Source organism: Sardina pilchardus, chromosome 2, assembly GCF_963854185.1.
Source record: "Sardina pilchardus chromosome 2, fSarPil1.1, whole genome shotgun sequence".
In the NCBI taxonomy this organism is placed as follows: domain Eukaryota; kingdom Metazoa; phylum Chordata; class Actinopteri; order Clupeiformes; family Clupeidae; genus Sardina; species Sardina pilchardus.
In genome coordinates, this window is record NC_084995.1 from 16,673,147 (window position 1) to 16,694,426 (window position 21,280).

Genomic DNA, 21,280 nt, shown 5'->3' on the forward strand with positions numbered 1-21,280 from the left:
ATTTAGCGTCATTTCCACCTCAGCTGTATTCAGTTGAATAATGTAAAACACATATGAAAATAATGTATGTTTATTAGTATATTGAGTAGCCTATAGCCTATTATATTATGTATATTGAGTAAACAATATGCTAGTACAAAGGTAGCTATAACATGAGGGTGTGCTAATATTGCAGGAAAAAACGTCTAAAATGGCATTAGGTATACCATTCAACTCATGTATGTTAAATAATAAAATATATGAAATATTTTGGACTGACAATTTAAGTAAAAATAAACAGAAACAATCTTTCCATCATAATTCCACCACTGCACGGTTTTTAAGGGGAAAAATGAATAAAAAATAAGCAATGATGTGGATCTAAATGTACTTTAAATCAAGTATTAGTCATTACTTACAATATATGTGTGAGTGACTTTAAAAATAAACATAGACCTGAGCAAAAATTAAATGATGTAAGCAAAAATCCCAAGATTTATTTTGTTACATGATTGTAGCTGTATGATCAGTTTTATAATTATATTGTAATAAAATACAATTGAAAAGTGGTGGAAATGACATCCTGGAGAGTGCTCTTCAGACAAACTTTTCTTTAAGATAGTTTTAAGAGAGTGAATTTTCCATAAGCTCACAGTGCCAAAAGTGCTCCTAGTTGGAGAATCACCAGGTCACATGATGTTGGACGACAAGACTGGCTGCTGTCTCTGTTCTCATTCATCCCAAAGTCTTGGATTGAGGTCAGACTCTGTGTAATGTAGGCACTTAACATTTGAAACAAATGTCAGTGCTATACGTACTTATAAACAAAAGTACTAAAATAAAGAATTTAACCTCAAAAACAGGAAACAGCTGTACAGCTGTATAGATCTTTACTATTACTACCAACAAAATATGGAGTTGAAGGTCAAATATCTCCCCTCTTAGAAGTGGGGAGGTTATGGATGCAGAATTGCAGATCAACATTTAAAGGAAATCACAAAAAGCTGTGGTGTCACACCAGTCATGAGGTGGCTAAATGAAATTCAAATAGAGCCATTATACACCTAACAAGTTCCTTCTAAAAAACATTTGAAAGTTGAAAGGGATTGACACTTAACCATCTCTGCATGTTCTTTGCTTCGTTCAGACATTAGCTCGTCTAACGTCCTTCGGAAATACTTGGACAGGAGTAGTGTAAGAGCTCCAAATGTTCGGTTATGCTGTTCAGATACATGGCCCAACCGCTCGATATCTGCACATACGGACTTACACCTACACGTACATCTGAAAGCAGCTTCTATCTCAGTTAAAAGGGACTGACAGTTAGGCCTAGTGCCACCTCCCTGCACCACACACACACACACACACACACACACACACACACACACACACACACACACACACACACACACACACACACACACACACACACACACAAACACAGACACACATATAAACTCGCATACTGTACAATACATGCCGAGATATACGTTAGACGTGCTCAGTTTGTGGAAACAATTTGTGGTCACTAATGGAGTGTTTGCATGATGCGATCTGCATCTAAAACCGTGTGTTGCAGAGCATGTTAACAAATGTGTTGGAAAACAGGAAATCCACAATCACTCATGTGGTCTTGTCTTTTGTTCAACTGCTACTGCTCAGGTGCATATAGTTAATTTGCAATCTTGAAGAAAGACATTGTGAACCAGTATTTCATTCAACTGATGTGCATGGCATGGCAGCGGTCATTATACCTTCGGAGCGGTCAATATGCAGATATAACTACACTAAAAACTTTATTATCACATTGATTCAGAGCATCATCATGGTTTTCATGGTTGTGGACAATGGACAGGGACTGATTGCAGTGAATTAACGGTTGCAAAAGTTCAACATTTCTGCCATTGTCTGTCATGCATTTACATTGGTTTTGGTTCTATTCCATATCTCTGCCTCTTTAGTGATAAATGTGGGAGATCACAATTTAATGTGGTTGCATTATAAACATTTCCCTGCTCCCAGGGTGCTCTTTTTAAAGTTGTTGTCAATTCTCACTGTCCCTCAATGCCTCTGCATGCTTCTATTGGTGGAATATCAGGTTTAGGCTTATTCTTTTCTGTTGCTTTAAAGAATTACACAATAACTTAACTTCAGAAAGACTGTTAATATTTATTGAATGTATGGAATTATAAGCAATGCATTAGACCAGAACAAACTGGATGAAAGAGACAGACAGTAGGCCTATTGATGTCTTTACAGATAGCCAAAATACCGTTCTTTTAAGCTTCACAGAAAGCAAAACACTTGAAGTGGCATTATGTCCTGCCCTCATCCTGAAATGATAACACAATAGATATGGAATGTCAATATGGAATGTCAATAATTAATTACGTTTAGCAGTTACTGTAAAAATCAAAACAACTATATCACATGCAACATATTTGAGAAATTTAATGTCAAGAGCTTGTATACTATATACTACTAGAGCTTTTATCCAATACTTGAAATGTTATGCAATTAAAAATAAAATGTTGAATCTGATCTTGGATCTAGTCGTCATGTTGTCTATTTGCATTGGTTTGCTTATTCATGGGAAATAGTTTTACAAAGTATTTATATATTTGAAAAAAGATCAAAGATTTTTTGAAGTAGATGTAGATTCATTGTAAATCTGAGAAAGGAAATATTCTAAGTAATGTTTGTGTCCTGCATGTTAAATTTAGTTGGATACAGTAGGTATAATTTTAGCCTTCAGCAATTATACTGTATAGTTACGGACAACTACTTAGTGAGATGCATGTTCTCTTCTTTCAATGTCTATTCAGATGCACCCCAGATTCCACAGGTGCTGTGGATGATGAATAAGAACACATTACACACTTACACATACAGTATGTCACCAGCATGGCCACTCACACACAGTATGTCATCATATCATGTCAATGTCAAGTGTTTATTCCATACCTGTCTTGCGGCAGAGGCAGTACACACAGGTGGCGGAGATGAGGGCAGAGAGTGTAGCACACACGGAGCACATGATGACCAGCAGTATCCAGTGTCCACCACCATCAGGGGGAGCAGGACAGGTAGGTGCAGGGGAAGAAGCAGCATCTGTTCAAAAAAATCACCAGTGATGAACTCATAATGGCAGCGGATTTTGGTCACCAAATAACACAAAAAGGAAGACTACATCAGCTTTGCCTTTATTGATGATGAGGGTGTTGTTATGCAAAGCATTACTAATAGTCAATTAGCACATGATCACTTCCAAATTACTGTCAAGATTATTATGAAAAATGTTGATTAGCAATTTAGACAAGCAGCTTCAAGAGTTGGCAGACCCAGATTCCAGATACATCAGCTACCATGCTGAGCCATTCCTTACCGTCAAACGACAACTTGTAGGTGATGTCTCCATAGCATTGGGAGAATGTCTGATGAATTACAGTTGTATCAATGACTTCTGGCATAGCCACAGAACAGTAGTACAACCCCAGCTCAGACTCAGTGATGTTCTTGATCAGTAGATCATGGGACTGGCTAGTATAGTTCCATTTGAATTGGTAGTTGTTTAATGGATTATCAATCTCCCTCATTAGGTATTCGGTTGAGATCACGAATGAGGGCTGCCTGTAATGTGAGCAGTCTCTATGCCAGTTCATTTTTGATCCGGAGATCAGAATGCAGTCACAGTAGAGAGTAATATAATTCCCTGGCTTGACTGTTAGATATTTTTCAGTTCCTGAGACCTTCAGAGCAGATTGCATCACACCTGCAATGACAGTGGAGAACTTATTTTACCATCATGGGTTTGGATGATTTAGTAGATCATCAAACTAATTTAAACAAAACCTGATAGCTTTGTACATTTTAGATGGTTTTCATTTTTTAAAAGAATTGCAGGGAATTCTGTAATTTTAACCCCCATTTAAACTATACACGGGCTAAACCAGGAAACAAATAAATGACAGAGAGGCAGGCTGATTAGATGCATGAGCCTTTTCATTATTTTTTTTAAATGATGATAAATATGATATATAGATATAAACTTCACCTTACCCAAGTAAGCAATGATAGTTAGCAGAGAGGACATGATGAGGGTCAGTGATATGAACCTGCTCAGTGTCAAGTTGACGAACGGAAATTGCCTTGCCTGCTATGCATGCTTTTCAACAAGAAGTTCAGGGCGGGCTGTAGGTTTGGATTTGACACACACACACACACACACACACACACACACACACATACACACACACACACACACACAGACTATATAAGTATAGCTTAATCAAGCTGGGGTGTCCACGGGAAGACATTTTTAAAAAATAGCCCCTAAACAATGACATCTGGTGAGTTTTGTGGAGGGAATTTGGCATATTGAGGTATACAAATATGACAAAACCATCAACAGATTTAAGCCATCTTTTTTAAGTAAATGTTTTAGCCTTTTATTCAGATAGGACAGTGAAGGACAGGAAGCAAGTGGGAGAGAGAGAGATGGGATCAGGATACAACCACAGACAGGTTCAAACCTGTGTCCCTGTGGGCCCATGGATCCGTACAGTACATGATATGAGCATTGTCTGTTGCACCACAGCGTCCCCCAGATTTAAGGCAAAAATTATGCCAATAGACAATTACATAATTATCACACACAGCATGATGTGTTATTTGTTCATTCAGATATCAGGGGTGAATAACATAACCCATGGTATATGATTGAGGAACTCAGTTAAGACATAACACATGTTATTTGACTGAAGGAGCCTATTCAGATATGAGGGGTGGAGAACATAGTAGTGACTTCACACAGAGGCTTGGACTACGGGCCCCCCCTGGGTACTACATCTCATTTTACTGGGATTTGATCCTTTCCATCGCATGAAGCCTGAGCTGCTTTATCTTGTGTTAATAAAGGCCCTCTATGCAGCCTTCACGCACTCACTAAGTCATGCAACGTTCAACAGCAGAGGAGCTTCTGGAGTGTGAGGAAACAAATGTGCAGGATGGAGTAATCTTTGTGGAAAAAGATGCACAGCTATTCAGAGGTAAGGTTTATGTAAGGAAATCTGTAAATCATCCTCACTGTTGTCAAGCTCTGAAACACATAAAGCCAAAGCCCCTTCTCAACCAACTGTTTGTGTTTATGTACATCTTGATACAATTTAACCGCTTTGCTGGTTGCCCATCAAATATTTCTACCAGCCCACCTTAAAAGAGTCCCTCTCTCTGTGTGAGTGTGCGCCCGTGTGTGTGTGTGTGTGGAAAAAATAAATAAATAAAAAATCACAACATTTGATGGGTAATCAAAGAATGTGTCAGCATTTCAGAATGTCAAATTTCATGAACATTGAACCTTTGAATCACAAGATGTTGCATGGCACAAAATTGCTTTGGCTGCTGAATTTTAGATGTAGAATGTGTACTGAAGGTTGCAGCGCCCCCCATGGACGGAATGGTATGCATCCAGAAATGTTAGAGCCTAGATGTCAAATATCATGAGGTGTGATACATCGTATCACATGATTTTGTAATTGAAGCTCAGCATTTTTGCATTGATGATATTACTTTAAGATAAAAAAAAAACATGAATCGATTTAGAAGTCTACCCTGATGACAGATGAAGATGGGCATTATTTGCTGTATATGATGATTTAGGGCATTATTTGCACAGGTGTCTCCCTGGTTGCCTTACAAGGTCTACTTCCACCTGCACTGACTGAGAGAACACTCTAGGTGGCGTGAGGGAGCTGTCATTGCCTGAAGAGGGGAGGACTGCTCTTTGATGGCAGCCTGGAGAGTAGGTCTTCCATCTTGAGATGGGAGTCAGTGTTGAGGGTAACCCTCACCACCTGTCTGTAGCTGTCGAGAATCATTCATTGAGTCATTCACACTTTTTGTTCCCCTCTCTATGGTCATCATACACAAACATACACATATGGCAGTGGTTCTCAAAGTGTGAGGTGGGCCCCAAAGTGGGGGGGGGGGAGAGAGAGAGAGAGAGAGAGAGAGAGAGAGAGAGAGAGAGAGACTGTAAAGTCTGATACACAAACTGAAACACATGATTGCATGCCTGTGGCAAGCTTACCCCTTTGACAGATGCCAGGCGGTGAAACTGGATTTGCTCTAGTCACATCCCTTCTTGGTGTCTCTGAAGACACAGGCTCTCTGCGCTGGCCAGCTGGTGCTGGTTTTGACTGGTGATATGGCTTGTGATAGTGGCGTCAAGTGAAATGTTTCCACAGACACAAAGTGGCCAATGCAATCACAATCATCGCACCAAAAGGGATACAGTACATGTTGCTACAGAGTCTGCCATTGCAGGGCCCCCTGGCCATTGTGGCACAATGCTCCTTCACTTAATTATTTATCACATTGCCTTTTGCTTCATGAACTGAGTGGGCTACTGGCTCATAAAGCAAGTTATATAGGACACGGACAACGAGATCTATGTCGAGTTATCTATGTCGAGATCTCGAGATCCAAGACCTTTATACCTGTGGTAAGCATGTCATCTAAAAAATGGAAGATTAGGGTTGATATACTATGGGTCCACATTGAAAATGGGAGACCAAAGAGGTTTTTTTTAACCCTTAAGTCACACACTCACACACACACACACACTCTCTCTCTCTCTCTCTCTCTCTCTCTCTCTCTCACACACACACACACACACACAAAAGCAACAAAGCAAATCCTTGATTATTTTGCATGTTTCGTTGCACATTATAGTCTCCATCCTTGAAAGAGAGATGTGTATCTCACGAAACATAAAGAAAACAAAGCGGGGAGTGCAAAAATAAATATGCAAAACAGATCAGACCTTATGCACATCTAAGTTCTTATTCTATTATGCACATCTAATTCCATATTCTATTATGCACATCTAATTTCGTATTCTATTATGCACATCTAATTTCGTATTCTATTATGCACATCTAATTTCTTATTATATCATGCTTGTATTTAGAATTACTACTTACTACTTTCATTCTCTATTTCACACAATTTAGCTATTACATTTATTTTGCGGTTATGAGAAGGTCCTTGGATTTTTTTCTGCCCTATGAGGGGTCCCTTTCCCCAGCTTGAGAACCCCTATCTTATACTGTGTCAGAGAATGTCTAATAAGGGACAGGCTCTGACTACGTCATGGCCACCACGGTGATAAACTTTAACACAGTTGATGAAATTGAAACCTTTTTTTCCCCAACATGCTCTGAATTGTAATCAACATCACTGATGGCATCCCTGTTGCCCGTTTCTCCACCAAGTGGGCCTACACACACACACACACACACACACACACACACACACACACACACATACAGGGCCTGGCTGCAGGCTACAGTGATCCGAGGGGATCCAAGCATACCACACATCTTCAGAGATCCATAAGAACCTTATAAAGACCTTAACTGATTACATTACATGATAGCCTTCTATGGCAGCAGTCCAGAAAGTTCCTTCAGAAACCTTTGGCACTTTGTAGTTTTTGTTTTTTCAACACAAAGGCATGTTGACACTTCTATGGGAATGGCACTGGTTGCTGTGTGCATGAGCACTGCAGGATGGCACAGGCAGTGGACACACACTAAGACAACTACACAGGGCTAAATGCATAATGCATGTAGGCTCTAGTTGCTTACCAAATAAGGGAATATGAGGATATTGATTAAACATAAGATAACTATTCCCTTTTGCTGATCTAATTTCAGACATTTGCACTACTCTGGCGTACTCAACATTTCTGGGTTCCCAATATGCTATAGAAAACACACTATTTGCTTTAAAAGTAAGGATATTTCTCAGTGATTCCAAACTTTCGACCAGTGTACTGTACATACTGTACTTCTACAGGAAATAAAGACACAGTGTTCTTGTTTTCCTTTTGTACAAACGGCAGTGTGTTATTTAATAATTACAAATGTCAGATATGGTACAACACCCAGTGATAGAACAAGAATTACATTGACTGCAGTGGTTGAGACATTACTGTACAACTACAAAATAAAAATCCAACTGCTCTCCTTGCGTAGATATGGGTATATCAACCAACAATTCTGAAATGTTGGCCCCGGATAATTGTTTACAGACAAGGAACCTGAATTGTACAACCGATACATGCTTGATAAATTCACCTTTTTTATTGTCATCATCTTCATTATTTTAACAGACATTAAAATACACTTTGTGCACACATTCAAACAGGTATAAAGCCAGACTTCCTTGCTGACAAAGTGTGGGGACATAAGAATAAACTGATGTAATTTGTTGGAAGGGAGAAAAGATATGACGAATATACAGAAGCTGATAATTGGCACATATGCTTCAAAGGCTAAACTTTAATGTGTTCTTATAAACAGTAATGATATTATTCCCTTTGATGATACATTAGACTTTGATGGAAGCGATTGAAAATGAATATTAAAAAAAAAAAAAAAACCTGAGAACTATTCTCATGTTTGTAATGCGATGCTTGTGAGCTTAACTACGAGGAAGTAAAGGACAGAGTTTTTTTTTTCCACTACGGCATTCTGAATGATGTAACAATGGAAGCTGGGTCATGATTGACAGGTGAGTCAGGCCACCCTGCAGACAACAGTTGGGGAAGCAGCCGAGCAGCTCTAGAGCAGCATTAATTAAGTACTAAATAGGAGGAAATGGTGTAAATATGGAATGCTCTACACCACAATGGTTGGATCTTAAAGCTCAATTGTGTTTCTTTGTGAAGTTCACATGAAGTTGGTGTTTTTGTTGTTTTTTTTCTTTATATATATACTGTATATGTATATATGTATATATATATACACACACACACGCATGCACACACACACATACACACACACACACATTTTCCCTCATCACACAGTGCCCCCTCTCATAAGCAAAATCTTCCTATGAACATTGTGAAAGCACATAGAGATCTTCACAGGTCCCAATGCACATGTGGTGTTTGAATGGGACTTAGTAGGAGTCCGGCAGCAACTCCAAGGGAGAAGACGTGCATCCTCAATGACACGAGAACTTTCACAAACTTTTCAACAGCTTACTCCAGAACAACTGTCTCTGTCATTAACCCAGGGTTTATTTACAAGCAGGGTAGAGGGAGACCCTCACTGCAAGGGGCCAGGCCACCCCCAAGTTGGATGACATTAATACAGTACGACATGCACACATGATTAAACTAGAGAAAGAAAAAAAAAAGTTATAAATGTCTCTGATTTTTCACAGCATTAAAATTATATTACATAGACTTTTTCAAAAGGAAAAACAAAAGTTTAATCCAAGTAATGTAAGCATTTGTGTGCACTGTCATGCTCGTGAGTGATAACTAAGTCAGCATCAGGTTCTGCTTCAACAATTTAGAGTTTCCCCTCCTACTTACATTTGAACCACTTAACACATGTGAACGGTCAGGCATTGGGATGGTACATTTACTTGAGCATAAGCCATTGGGGGGAAAAAAAACAAAAAACAAAAAAACAACTGTGATTATAAGCTCACGTTTTCTGTGTTGTACAAGTCCAAAGAGAAGTGTCCTGTAGGTTACAAAAGGTTTATGAGTCTCTCAGCATGTCGTGGTGGATATGCGATGCGTAAACTCTGATACAGGCCTTTACCCCACAGCACCCATACTACACAACTGGATCAGTGTCAGAAGGCCAGAAGCTCAAGGAACTGGAGGAGGAGGGGCTATGAGGGACCAGGCAGACGTTTGGCTAACAGGTACGACTAAGAGATTAAGTATGCAAAAACTATTCTGACCCCGACCTGACAAAGGCTATAAATCTAGAAAACAAAACAAAAAAAAAAACAAAAAAAAAAAACAACTGGTGAAGGATATTCTGAGGGAATGTACAGGGAATGTAAGGTCAAGCCTAGCCTCAGTGTAGCTTTGATGGGGACTGTGAGTATAACAGGGCCAAAAGGCTTCCCCAAAAACCTCTCTCAGTCATGAAACTCATCGGCCTCTCATGGAGGGGTGGGAAAGCAACAGCGCCTTAAAAAAAAAAAGACCCATAAATATCTATAAAAGGTAGTCCAGACATGTTGTGTGACTAGGTGTGCATAGCACGCGTTTTTGGCTAATATGTAGGATGAGGTCTCAAGACGGAATATAAAATTTCAACTTTGACTATCTAATATCTATAATCATGCACAATGACAACAATCAATGCACAATGACCTGTATGTAAATAAGCAACGATCTTGCTCTTTTCCCAAACGCAAAAAGAGAGTACACACAGAGGAGACCTAATCAGTGACGGATCTCCAGCTTTTAGTTTAAGGCATGAACATTCTTGAGTCAGTTTCTGAACTAGCACTCGCACATACAGAAAAGACACTCGTCGTAAGTACCCTTTAGCATATCTGTGGATATTTGGAATGTTAAATTGAAGAGGATCATCAAATATTTCAAGAGGATAGACACAACCAAATGACTCTCTGCACAGTGTCCATGGACTATAGTTATACGTCTGTAATGAGCATGGGTGTCAAATTGCGTGCATTGACCTTACATCCGATTATAAATCTGCCAGCCATGCAGCATTACACTCCCCCCTCTCCGATACTTATTATGCATTTCTTTTCCTAATCTGAACTACTAGAATGGAAAGGTACTGGCAATGGTCCTTGAAAACTGATGTTATCTCTCCAGTCATACACCTCCACAGTAACATGGGGTATGTCTGAACAGACAAGTCATCTGTGCTTCCTACAAATGGAAATGAAAGTTGTAATGAGATTAGATTTAAAAAAAAAAAAAAAAAAAGTTGTTGAAGAAAAAACAGAAGAGAAAGACAATTGAATCTTTCAATATTTTGTTGATTGTAGTAAACGTCTACTTAAAACAGCTCTTTGACCAAGACGACCAAATACTAACTCTATGACCAACAAGAATGTAGCAGGGAAAATGCATTTACTCCCTTAAAATGTATTTGCCTTGATTGGGCATTTATAACATGTTACATCTGACCCATTCAGGCTTAATTGGCAAATCAATTTGCAGCTTGGTGCAGGCAAATGTCAGAAGAAAAAAACTATACATGAACTAAAAGCAGTACAGACAGAAAAGACCATACAAACAAAAGGCCAGATGCTACCTTGGAAATAAAAAAAAGTCAATGAATACCATACTGTGCTTCATTAAAAAAAAATCTCCTTAAATACACATGTTCATACTCATTCCAAAATGATAAAAGAAAACAATGCTATGTATGCATTCAAGTGGTACTCATATGGCTTTTTGTACAATACAACCTTTAGTGAAAATATACATCTAGACATAATTCAAGTACAAATGTACAAAATCTTTAAACTCATACTTTTTTCTTTAATTATAATACACTTTTGTTACAATTCATAAATACAGTTAGTTTAACATTCATGGAGTTTGTAAGATCTGCGTTCTGACTGGCAGCTGACCAATGGGGGGGTGGAGCTAGGGCAAAGGAGTGGTTTAAAGACGTGAGGGCTCCTCGTCCTCTTCACTGTATCCGCTCTTAAAGCACACCTGTGGGCCGAGAGACAGACCGTCAGGAGGGGGCGGCTAACTGACCCCCGCAAAAAAACATCGACACAGAGGCTGCTGTTCAACACTCAGCTCAGACAAACACACCCACACACAAACACCGCTCAGGGACAGACTCAAGTTAGTGAACAATACTGGACAAGAACAAGGACACACAAAAAGATTAGGCAGAGATGAGGTGAGAATGAAAAGAGGCGATCGTTGGAAGGAGAACAAAAAAGGACGACGTTGCCCACGTGATCCGCACGGGAGACTGCTGTGGAATGGAACGGCCACTGAACTGGGCCTGACGAGAGACAGTGCGTGAGCCCTCACTGAAAGGACAGTGCATGAACCACCATGAACCTCCAAGAAGGAAACTGGTTAGCATGTATAAAGTTAGCGGGCAGATAAGATGATTATGGGGTGTCTTCACCACGGCGACACACACACACACACACACGTGCACGCGCACGCACACGCACAAACACACACACACACACACACACACACACACACACACACACACACACACACACACACACACACACACACAGGAGTGAGCGGATGGGGCAGTGAGGAGGTGATGGCTGAGGAAGAGGAGAGACAGAAGGAGAGATACCTTAACCCCCTCCCCCACGCACGGTGGCCGACGCGGCGCTAGCACTTGCCTCTCTTCTGAACAGGCGGTAGAAGAAGCCTCGCTTGGGCGGCGGGTTGGGCCTGTTCACGTCCAGGTCTGAGCACAGGACGCCGTCCGTTTCATACACGTTGATCTCCTTGAAGCATTCCATCTCAATCATCTGCCACACACACACACACACACACACACACACAATGGAAATTATGTGTGCACCCAAACCAAACACATGTTTGAAAGCAAGGGTGCGCACGTACGCACGCACACATGTGTGCACGCACAGTTTGTTTGCAAATACAATACAACACTTCAGATCAAATTCCCATGCTACATCCCATAATCTAAAGACTTGCTGAGACACTTGATCAGTAGCTTCAAATATCAAAGTCCCTGCACGAATAGACCTAACCCAAAGTGTGTCTCTTTGAGTGTTTTGTTTCTCTGTGTGTGAATGCGCGCGCGCACACACACACACACACACACACACACACACACACACACACACACACACACACACACACACACACACACACACACACACACACACACACACACACACACACACACACACACACACACACACACACACACACACTTCTGATTCATGCCTATTTCAATATTCTCCCACAGGTGCAATACCTCATTCTGCCAGGGGATGGAGACACTCCCCGTGACAAACTTGTGATAGAAGTCATCGTCCGTGGGGTCAAGGTTGACGCCTTTGACAGTGGAGAACTGTTCAATGTCCAGGACATCCTTGCAATAGACTGCTCTGGGCTGTGAAAAAAGAAACAGCAGGAATTCTCAATCCCCAGATGTCTAGTGGGTGTCGGAGTACAGTTTCTAGCAGATAGGGATATTTTTTTTCCCCTTAAGTTTAACTTGCACTCTAGGTATTTGTTAAAGCAACACACTGTAGCTCTCTTACCTTAAAATAATATTCACGTTCATGAAATGTAGACATACAAGAAGCAGAGCTGTATCTATGCCAATAAACATGTGTGCCCAGAACACCTCACATTTCACTATGCAGCATGCTGTTGCTCTGACCGTGCACATGAACCTATTAGTCAGCTTGTGACGACTCAGGCACTCCCTTAGTGATACATGGGTATGTTGAAATTTGACAAAAAAGGGGAATTCCTACACTGTGTTACTTTAAGAAAGAGAGAGTGAGAGAGAGGGAAAGAGAGAGAGAGGGGGGGGAGAGAGAGACTGCAGATCACTCACATCAGGGCAGAAGGGAGGGTCCAGTATGTTGGCCTCCAGCCTCTTGAAGTTGATGTTCCTGAAAATGGCATGCTGCTTCACCTCTGTTCCTCCACCCTGGGAACCCAGACGCTCCTTGGGGTCCTTTGCAAGCAGCTGCGATGAAAAAAGACGCACACACACACACACACACACACACACACACACACACACACACACACACACACACACACACACAGAGATCAAAACAGGAAGTACGGTGGGAAGCAGAGACCACCATGCATGAGCAAATTAGTTTCACTTCTTCCATGGCTGGGCATTGTTGAAGGGCAGCTTTTTGGCTGTCTGGCTTTTGGCTTATGACACCCAACAACTCAAACAAAGACCAAGCTAGTTAGCTAGCGTTAACTTAAAAGTGTGTGTGTGTGTGTGAGTGAGTATGAGTGTGAAAGAAAGAAAGAAAGAAAGAAAGAAAGAGAACAAAGGGCACACCTGTGAAAACATACAGTACGCGAGACAGCACGTGTGCTACAGCTAGCCTCCAATGCTCTTGAGGTAAAATACAGTTGCAGTCGGTGGGATTCTAATCCCAGCTCTCTTCTGACAGCTTTATGTAAGCTTCAGTGCTCTCGGTCTCCTTGGGGCTGACCCCCTCACTAGTCCCAATTAAGAGGCTGTATAAATCTCATGCTGGACCCAGCAGCCCCGCCTCGGCCCCGCTAACTACAGTCAGCCTTCTAGCCTTTACTGGCCGGCCTGCTTGCCTGGCAGATTTGTACTCCAGTAGCATCTCCGCACTCCATCTCTGTCAGTGCGCTATGTCACTACCACTGGCCCAAAGTGCGTCTCGCTCGGCTTTCCTCTTAAATCGTCTACTCTAGTTAGTGATTTACTTTGGGAAACAATGGGAATGTGTGACTTTTTTTTTAAAAGCTCATAAGGGTTAGCAAATGAGATCAGGTTCAGGAAAGACACCCCCAACACACACACACACACACACACACACACACACACACACACACACACACACACACACACACACACACACACACACACACACACACACACACACACACACACACACATACACAACCCCTTCAAAAAAAGGCAGATTTATGCAGTGGGGTGATATCAACACAACATCAGTATTAACAGAGCTGTAAATCTGGCAAGAATGCGATGAAGGACTCGCTCCAGCTCTGGGAACTTTCAAGGAAGGGAACGCGTTGGCTCGCATTCCACTGCTGAGGAAGTCTGAGACAGGATGTTGCGCATGATGATGTCATTTGGACAACAAAGCAGAGTCATCTTCCAGAGGCTTTCAAGTGTGGAAACAGCTTAAAGCATCAGAGCACGCCACTGGAAGGGAAATTAGTGGGACCATTTGGAGTGATATGCTTTCACACATAATGCAGCCGCCATTGATCCATGATTCAACCATGGCTTTTAACAACAACTACCAAAGATCTGATAGATATTCTCGTGGTGTATACTGAAACAGACAATGCTGATAGCACAGACATTCTTGGAAAAACAACTATCAAGTATAGAACAATATGATTTGCTACCAAACCAAACCAAATATAGACCAAAACCACAACAATGCTGTCATTAATGGCAAAATAACTGGAGCAGCAGTTAAGGAGTTAGTTTTGTTGAGGCAGAACTGAATAATGTTGGCTGGATTCCACAGTAATGTCCAGAAATGTCCCCTTCTTTGCTGCTGGGTCACTGCAAAATCAATATTCTGATTTGATTAGGAGGCTAAAACCTTAGTCATTTAACACAATTCTACATGAAACAAAACCAAAAATCACCCCTCCCTGTATCACTTTACTAAATGTAGCACATGCACATACGCACACGCACACGCACACGCACACACACAAAGTTTTGCTCTTTTGTTTCTGATTTATTATAAGGATATCAATCAGTAGAATCACTACAAAGTCAGAGGCCATCCCAGAGGGAGCTTTTGTTGCGCTGAACCCAAGGTCAGAATATTCCATGTTGCTACACAGAGCCCAGTACGGAGCCATTGCCCCTTAAACCCTACAAACACACGCACGCACGCACGTACACACACACACACACACACACACACAAACACACACACACACACACACATGCACTCATTTATATACATATACACACACACACACACACACACACACACACACACACACACACACACACACACACACACACACACAGCCACTACGCCCCTCCCATGCCTGGTCACTTTAACAGAGAGGACTTGTTGAGGGGTGACTGGAGCTAGTTTGTGCTCATCCTCTTTTTCTCATGCTCATCCTGTTGTGGCTGGGCCTTGTACTCGCTCTTCTCTTAAAGCAGTGGCTTTTTCACACAGTGCACATGTCTCTAAAGAGGGAATGGCGCTGTTCCAACCCATCTCTGCGGTTCTCACTTCACCGTCCTGCTCTTCCGCTCTCCAGCTCCGAGAGTATTAGATCATGAGAGTTGTCCACTCTACTGCATTATGGGGACAATATAAATCTGGTTCCCACCGATGCTTTCTTGAATCCGCTTCCACAAAGCAGACACAAAGATCTATGTATGGCTATGGTTATTTAGCAGACGCCTTTGTCCAAAGTACTGTACCAGTACTGTATGTGTGTGTGGGTGCGTGTGTGTGTGTGTGTGTGTGTGTGTGTGTGTATGTGTGTGTGTGCGACTGTGCGTGTGTGTGTGAGTGTGTGTGTGTGTGTGTGTGTGTGTGCTAGCTGTGTAAGATACCCTGGGCTTGTCTATGACCCACATTGTGAGATAAGTGAAACGAAACGATACTATATTTACTTGAAAGGCGGCTTTATGGTCATCTGCAGCCTATGATGAGGTCACAGATAGGACACGCTGATAAAGGGGCGGAGCCTGGAACGCTGCCATGTTATTTGTTTGCGAAGGGAAGAGTCGCCGTGGTTTTTCACAACAACAAAATACTTGTGATATGTTTTGGGAACCGGGGTTAAATTTAGCTCTCTGGTGGACTGACAATGCGACAGCCGATTTTAATGTTGTTGTCGTTGGCATGTGATCATGTTTTTGGGGCCGATTCTAATCCCGTGCACTGAGCGAGTGGCTCCTACCATTTTCACATGGGGTTGTGCGTTGACCCCAACCCCGCATTTAGTTTGGGGACGCCGGGGTCACCCAGGGCCGCTTTTGGGCCGCTCGGCGCAACGACGGAGCTAATGTTACGGTCTCTCAATGAAGGGAAACCAGATAAGACACCCTGCCGACAGGTCACAGCATTGACTTCCCATCGCTTTCTCTGCTTCAGGTCCGGCCCCCGCGCCCGTGGCCCCGAGTGCACTGCGCTAACACAATCAAACTCTGGAGGGCCAGTGTGAGGGCCTACTGGTAGCCTCACAGCACTTCATATTTAAAGGAACATGGCCATCTCTTGGGGATATTTATTAGCTTATTTGCCATCTACCTCAGAGTTAGATGAAGTGGATATTATAGCCCTCTTTTCTCTACGCGTGTAGTAATCCAGTCTGACACCGTTAGCTTATTTTAGCATAATTCACTGCAAGAGAGTAAGACCAGTTAGCTCCTTTCTAGCTTAGGTTGTGGTGCTGCTTTAAAGGATTACAGCATGTTACAGCAAGAATTGCAGCAGTTTGGTGAAGCCAGAGGAGCAAAGCGTCAGGAAACGTGTCCCTGTACGGGGGCGGGCGGTCTCCTCACCTTTCGGCAGATGTCCTTGGACTCCTCGGAGAACTTGTCCGAGTACTCCTCCTGGTCCTCGCGCACCCGGCGGTCCACCTCCTCGCGCTTCACCCGCTCCTTGCGGCGACGGAACGGCGACTGGCCCTGGATCATCTCGAAGATCAGGCAGCCCAGCCCCCACCAGTCCGGGCTGAAGGTGTAGCTCTCATTCTGGATCACCTCTGGGGCTGCCCAAAGGTCAAAGGTCAAAGGTCAAAGGTCAAAGGTCAAGAGCACAATCAAGAGAACAACCACAAGCCCTGCTTTTGGGAGATTCACTCATGCATAGTGCACTGTAAAGTGAATAATTACCATAAAAGGTTTTCACTATATAGTGCCCTATGGAGTAAATAATCACCATAGAGGTTTTCACTATAGGCCTATAGTGTCCTATGGAGTGAATAATCACCATAGAGGCTTTCACTATACAGTATAGTGCACCCTGTAGTGAATGAGTGGATGTCCCTTACACAAGCCAACACTCAGCTAAATCATCTACATGTTGTGGCGTAATGCAAAAGCCGAATCTCACTACAAAGCTTTCTTGCAACATCACTTCACAGATATCTCTTCCTTCCTTCATACAAACATTGTTGCTTCCTGTCACTCGAGACAAAGCAGTGAGTAACATTCTACATCAGTGATGATCAAAGATCAACTTATTCCAAGTCAAGTATTTAAGTATGGTACTGTAATGTGTTTATGGTAATTATGTTGCAGGCTACACGTTTCTTTTCTTTAAGACAGGAAATTCAATGTCTAATCAAATAGTACGAGTGCGCGTGTTTAAAAGACACCTCACTAGCAGCCATGTTGAGTCGAGTTCTTTGCTCAGTGTCGGAGTTTGAGGAGGGCTTACCCATGTAGCCCACGGTGCCGACTCTCCCCCTTATCGTCTCGGCCTCTGGAATCTGGACCGCCAGCCCGAGGTCAGAGATCCGAATGTGCCCTGCAGAAGAGGAGGACCACCACGCATGAGAGAGAGAGAGAGAGAGGGAGGGGGAGAGAGAGAGAGAGAGAGAGAGATAGAGAGAGAGAGAGAGAGAGAGAGAGAGAGAGAGAGAGAGAGAGAGAGAGGGAGGGAGGGAGGGAGGGAGAGAGAGAGAGAGAGAGAGAGAGAGAGAGAGAGAGAGAGAGAGAGAGAGAGAGAGAGAGAGAGAGAGAGAGAGAGAGAGAGAGGGAGGGAGAGAGAGAGAGAGAGAGAGAGAGGGAGGGAGAGAGGGAGAGAGAGAGAGAAAGGCTGAGTGAGGATAGCCAGATTAGAGCTGGACACATCACTGACACAGAAATGATAAGCGCTAACTGGAAAGCATGGGGTAAGGCCACAGCACAGGAGAAGAGACAAAGGCGAATCACATTCCCATGTATTCATTTAGAGGACACTTTTATCCAAAGCGACTCACATCTGTTACATATCACAAGGGCCATTCTCCCCGGAGCCACTCGGGGTTAAGTGCCTTGCTCAAGGGCACAACGGTGGAAGCCGGGAACTGAACTCACAGCTTTCCAGGCTGATCCATGCTAGCCCAGCTCCTTAGCCCTTACGCTAGCCCAGCTGCTTAGCCATTACGCTACTACTGCCTACTACTGAAACTAGGGCAACAGATGAACAAGTGGAATGTTGAGAAAAGTAAGATTGCTGCTTTACATTCATTGTATACGTCACATTCACTGTAGGAACCACTTATGGTGTCCTTCCAACTCAGAACACAGAACAGAAACCTCAGTCAATGGGCTGGTGAAGAAAGCAGCTGCAAGCTATGTATGGGCCATGACTCTTAAAAGTATATTCTGTCCGGTTGTAAAACTAGTTTGACCCAGGGTCGTTACACCTGGAGACCTAATCCGGTTTTAGAATCACCGCTGTGCTTGCTTGAGAGTAAAAGAGTTGAGGTGAACTCTTTGCCGGTTCGTCACAGGGACAGTAGAATTGATTTTGCACAGAAGAGAGGTACAGAAAAGTGTCCGTCAGGCAAACACAAGCAATGCGGGAAGAGGGACGATCAAAACGCAGGATTGGAAACTCCTGGTGGATATCGGCAGGCAACTGCAAGCTCCACGATGTATTGTTATGACTATACTTCGGTATTCTGTATTCAGTGTTCTGAGTGAGAGCGGATTTACTTCGTTGGGCTAACTATTCCCTTTGAAGATGCGATGGAGGAAGCCTTTGAAAGGAAGAAGTTTAAGTGGGCAGAACTGATTAAAAACCAAGGGAACAAGACTGGCAAGCACAGCACACATAAAACCAGTGGAAATAGGTGTAAGAGGCTTTGTAGCAAAGTCAGCCAGAACACTTCTCTTAGATTTGGGATTTGGAGGACGATCACTGAAAAGATCCGTAAAGGACCTGTCTGAGGCTGCTGAAAAGGCAATGGTTATGGATGAGATGCTCACAGGCTACTTGGGGTCATGTTATAACCTGAATTGACTCAGAAATATGTGAACTCGTGTCACTGTCTTCCTGGTGGAGTACTTGTTGATGTCTCTGTTCGTAACATGTCCCAACAGATCACGAGTGTAGAAGGGGGTGGGTGAGGGATGCCAGACACTACGTATTGTGGAGCCTTCTACGGGTGTTGTGGGCCTAATCAATGAAGGAAGGTGTTTCGCTAAAACATAAAAGACCGCTCACAAAGGCTGCTCTGTTATTGATGTGTTTTTCCCCATACATGGTCCTTTGGTCAGGCATTGAAGCTACTAGCACATGGTGTACCATGAAGGAGGGCCTTTACAGGTCCCAGGCGCAACCGCCGGCGCGTTTGCGACTGCCACCAGTCGGTCGTACACTGCTGTTGTCTCACGTCCTGTTGTGCCATTTGACATATAGTGACTAATAGGCTTGTGTGCTGATTGGCCTCTGTGGCAGTGCATGCTGGGCCGTGAGGGAGTGCCTTTATGGATCCCACAAACTTGCCTTTGCAAGTTTATAGAAAAATATGTTGCTACAGGCCCATACAAATTGTCTGTGAATACTGTAGGTGCTAGACACATAAAACATTTTCTAAGGAAATTAACGGATTTGTCACAGCTAGAGGGGAAAAAAATAGAAATCTTACCACGGTCATCTAGTAGGATATTCTCAGGCTTCAAATCTCTGCAGGTGAATAAAAACAAGTTTGGTTGGTTTCTGCATCATGCCTGTATTTCTACACATTGAGAAGCATAATAATTAAACCAAGTTCGGTAATGCTTTTCAGGAGTTGAGTTCAGTCAGTGTATTCACATTCATAAACATCCAGTTCAAATAAAAAGCAGAATAGCAGCGCAATATCGTTGCTACAAAAACCCTTTATGCTATGGTGTTGCCTCTAGCAACATAGTCTGATTTATTTTGTTTAAAGAATAGATCATACTTCACACTTCATTAGTCCATTTCACTGGAAAGCCTAATACTGTCCAATGCAAGTACAAAAAGGGCTATAGTTACTATCTAGGACTATAGCTATTCTGATATACTGATATATAGATACACGGATACTGTTAAAGTTGAAGTGCCCAATTTGAAGCAGTACAAACACTACCAAATATATTTTTCCCCAAGGATATCATCAGGCCTTATACTACAGTATAGAGGGTCAATCAAACACGTCAGACGAGAGCACATGTATCTGATATGTTCATACATGTATGTTAATGCGTATGCTCGGACCCCATTGGCAAGGAGCCAGAAATAGAAGCAGTAGACAAGAGAGACACACGGAGTAGTGAAGCCTCTTGTCCGTCCCACAGGAGCAGACGAGGAGCCAGAATGTTTATGTTACGACCACTATATGGGGCCCAGCTTCCGTGACGACCCGCAGGATGGGATGATAATAACTCCAGAGAGCCCCCACCAGCTCAGCTCCTATGAATGCCTGGCTACCATGGCGATGGCGCACATACATATCGACGTACAACATCGCATGTGCGAGAGAGTACAGGGTGTATATGCATACACGTAAATACAGGCAGCCGCTCTGTATCAGGCTAAAAATAGCCTCTCTGCACTTTTCACCATTACCACTAAGAGTTGTATATTTTGCAAAAGCTCTGTTTATAGCCCGCAATCAATTATAATGCAGCACGGCTAACAGAGAAAGAGAGAATCTAACGAGGGGAAAAGATGCTGCTCTCTTGTTTGGGATGGGTCCACTACCAAGCTGAAGCTGCTCCCTTGTTAGGGATGGGTCCACTACCAGCCTGAAGCTGCTCTATTGTTTGGG

The 21,280-nt window shown here is 42.7% G+C and overlaps 1 protein-coding gene across 2 annotated transcripts in view; it reads right to left on the reverse strand.

Annotated features, from left to right (window-relative positions):
* Positions 1 to 8,304: 8,304 nt before the first annotated feature.
* Positions 8,305 to 21,280, reverse strand: part of LOC134065015 (G protein-coupled receptor kinase 4-like) — a gene marked incomplete at its 5' end in the record, with an annotated part of 19,171 nt that continues 6,195 nt past the window's right edge. The window contains 7 exon segments of one of the 2 annotated variants that reach the window (XM_062520514.1): positions 8,305 to 11,497; positions 12,166 to 12,297; positions 12,774 to 12,911; positions 13,365 to 13,499; positions 17,055 to 17,263; positions 17,935 to 18,024; positions 20,135 to 20,172. In XM_062520514.1, coding sequence (XP_062376498.1) covers positions 11,444 to 11,497; positions 12,166 to 12,297; positions 12,774 to 12,911; positions 13,365 to 13,499; positions 17,055 to 17,263; positions 17,935 to 18,024; positions 20,135 to 20,172 — 796 coding nt within the window. 2 annotated transcript variants of the gene reach the window in all.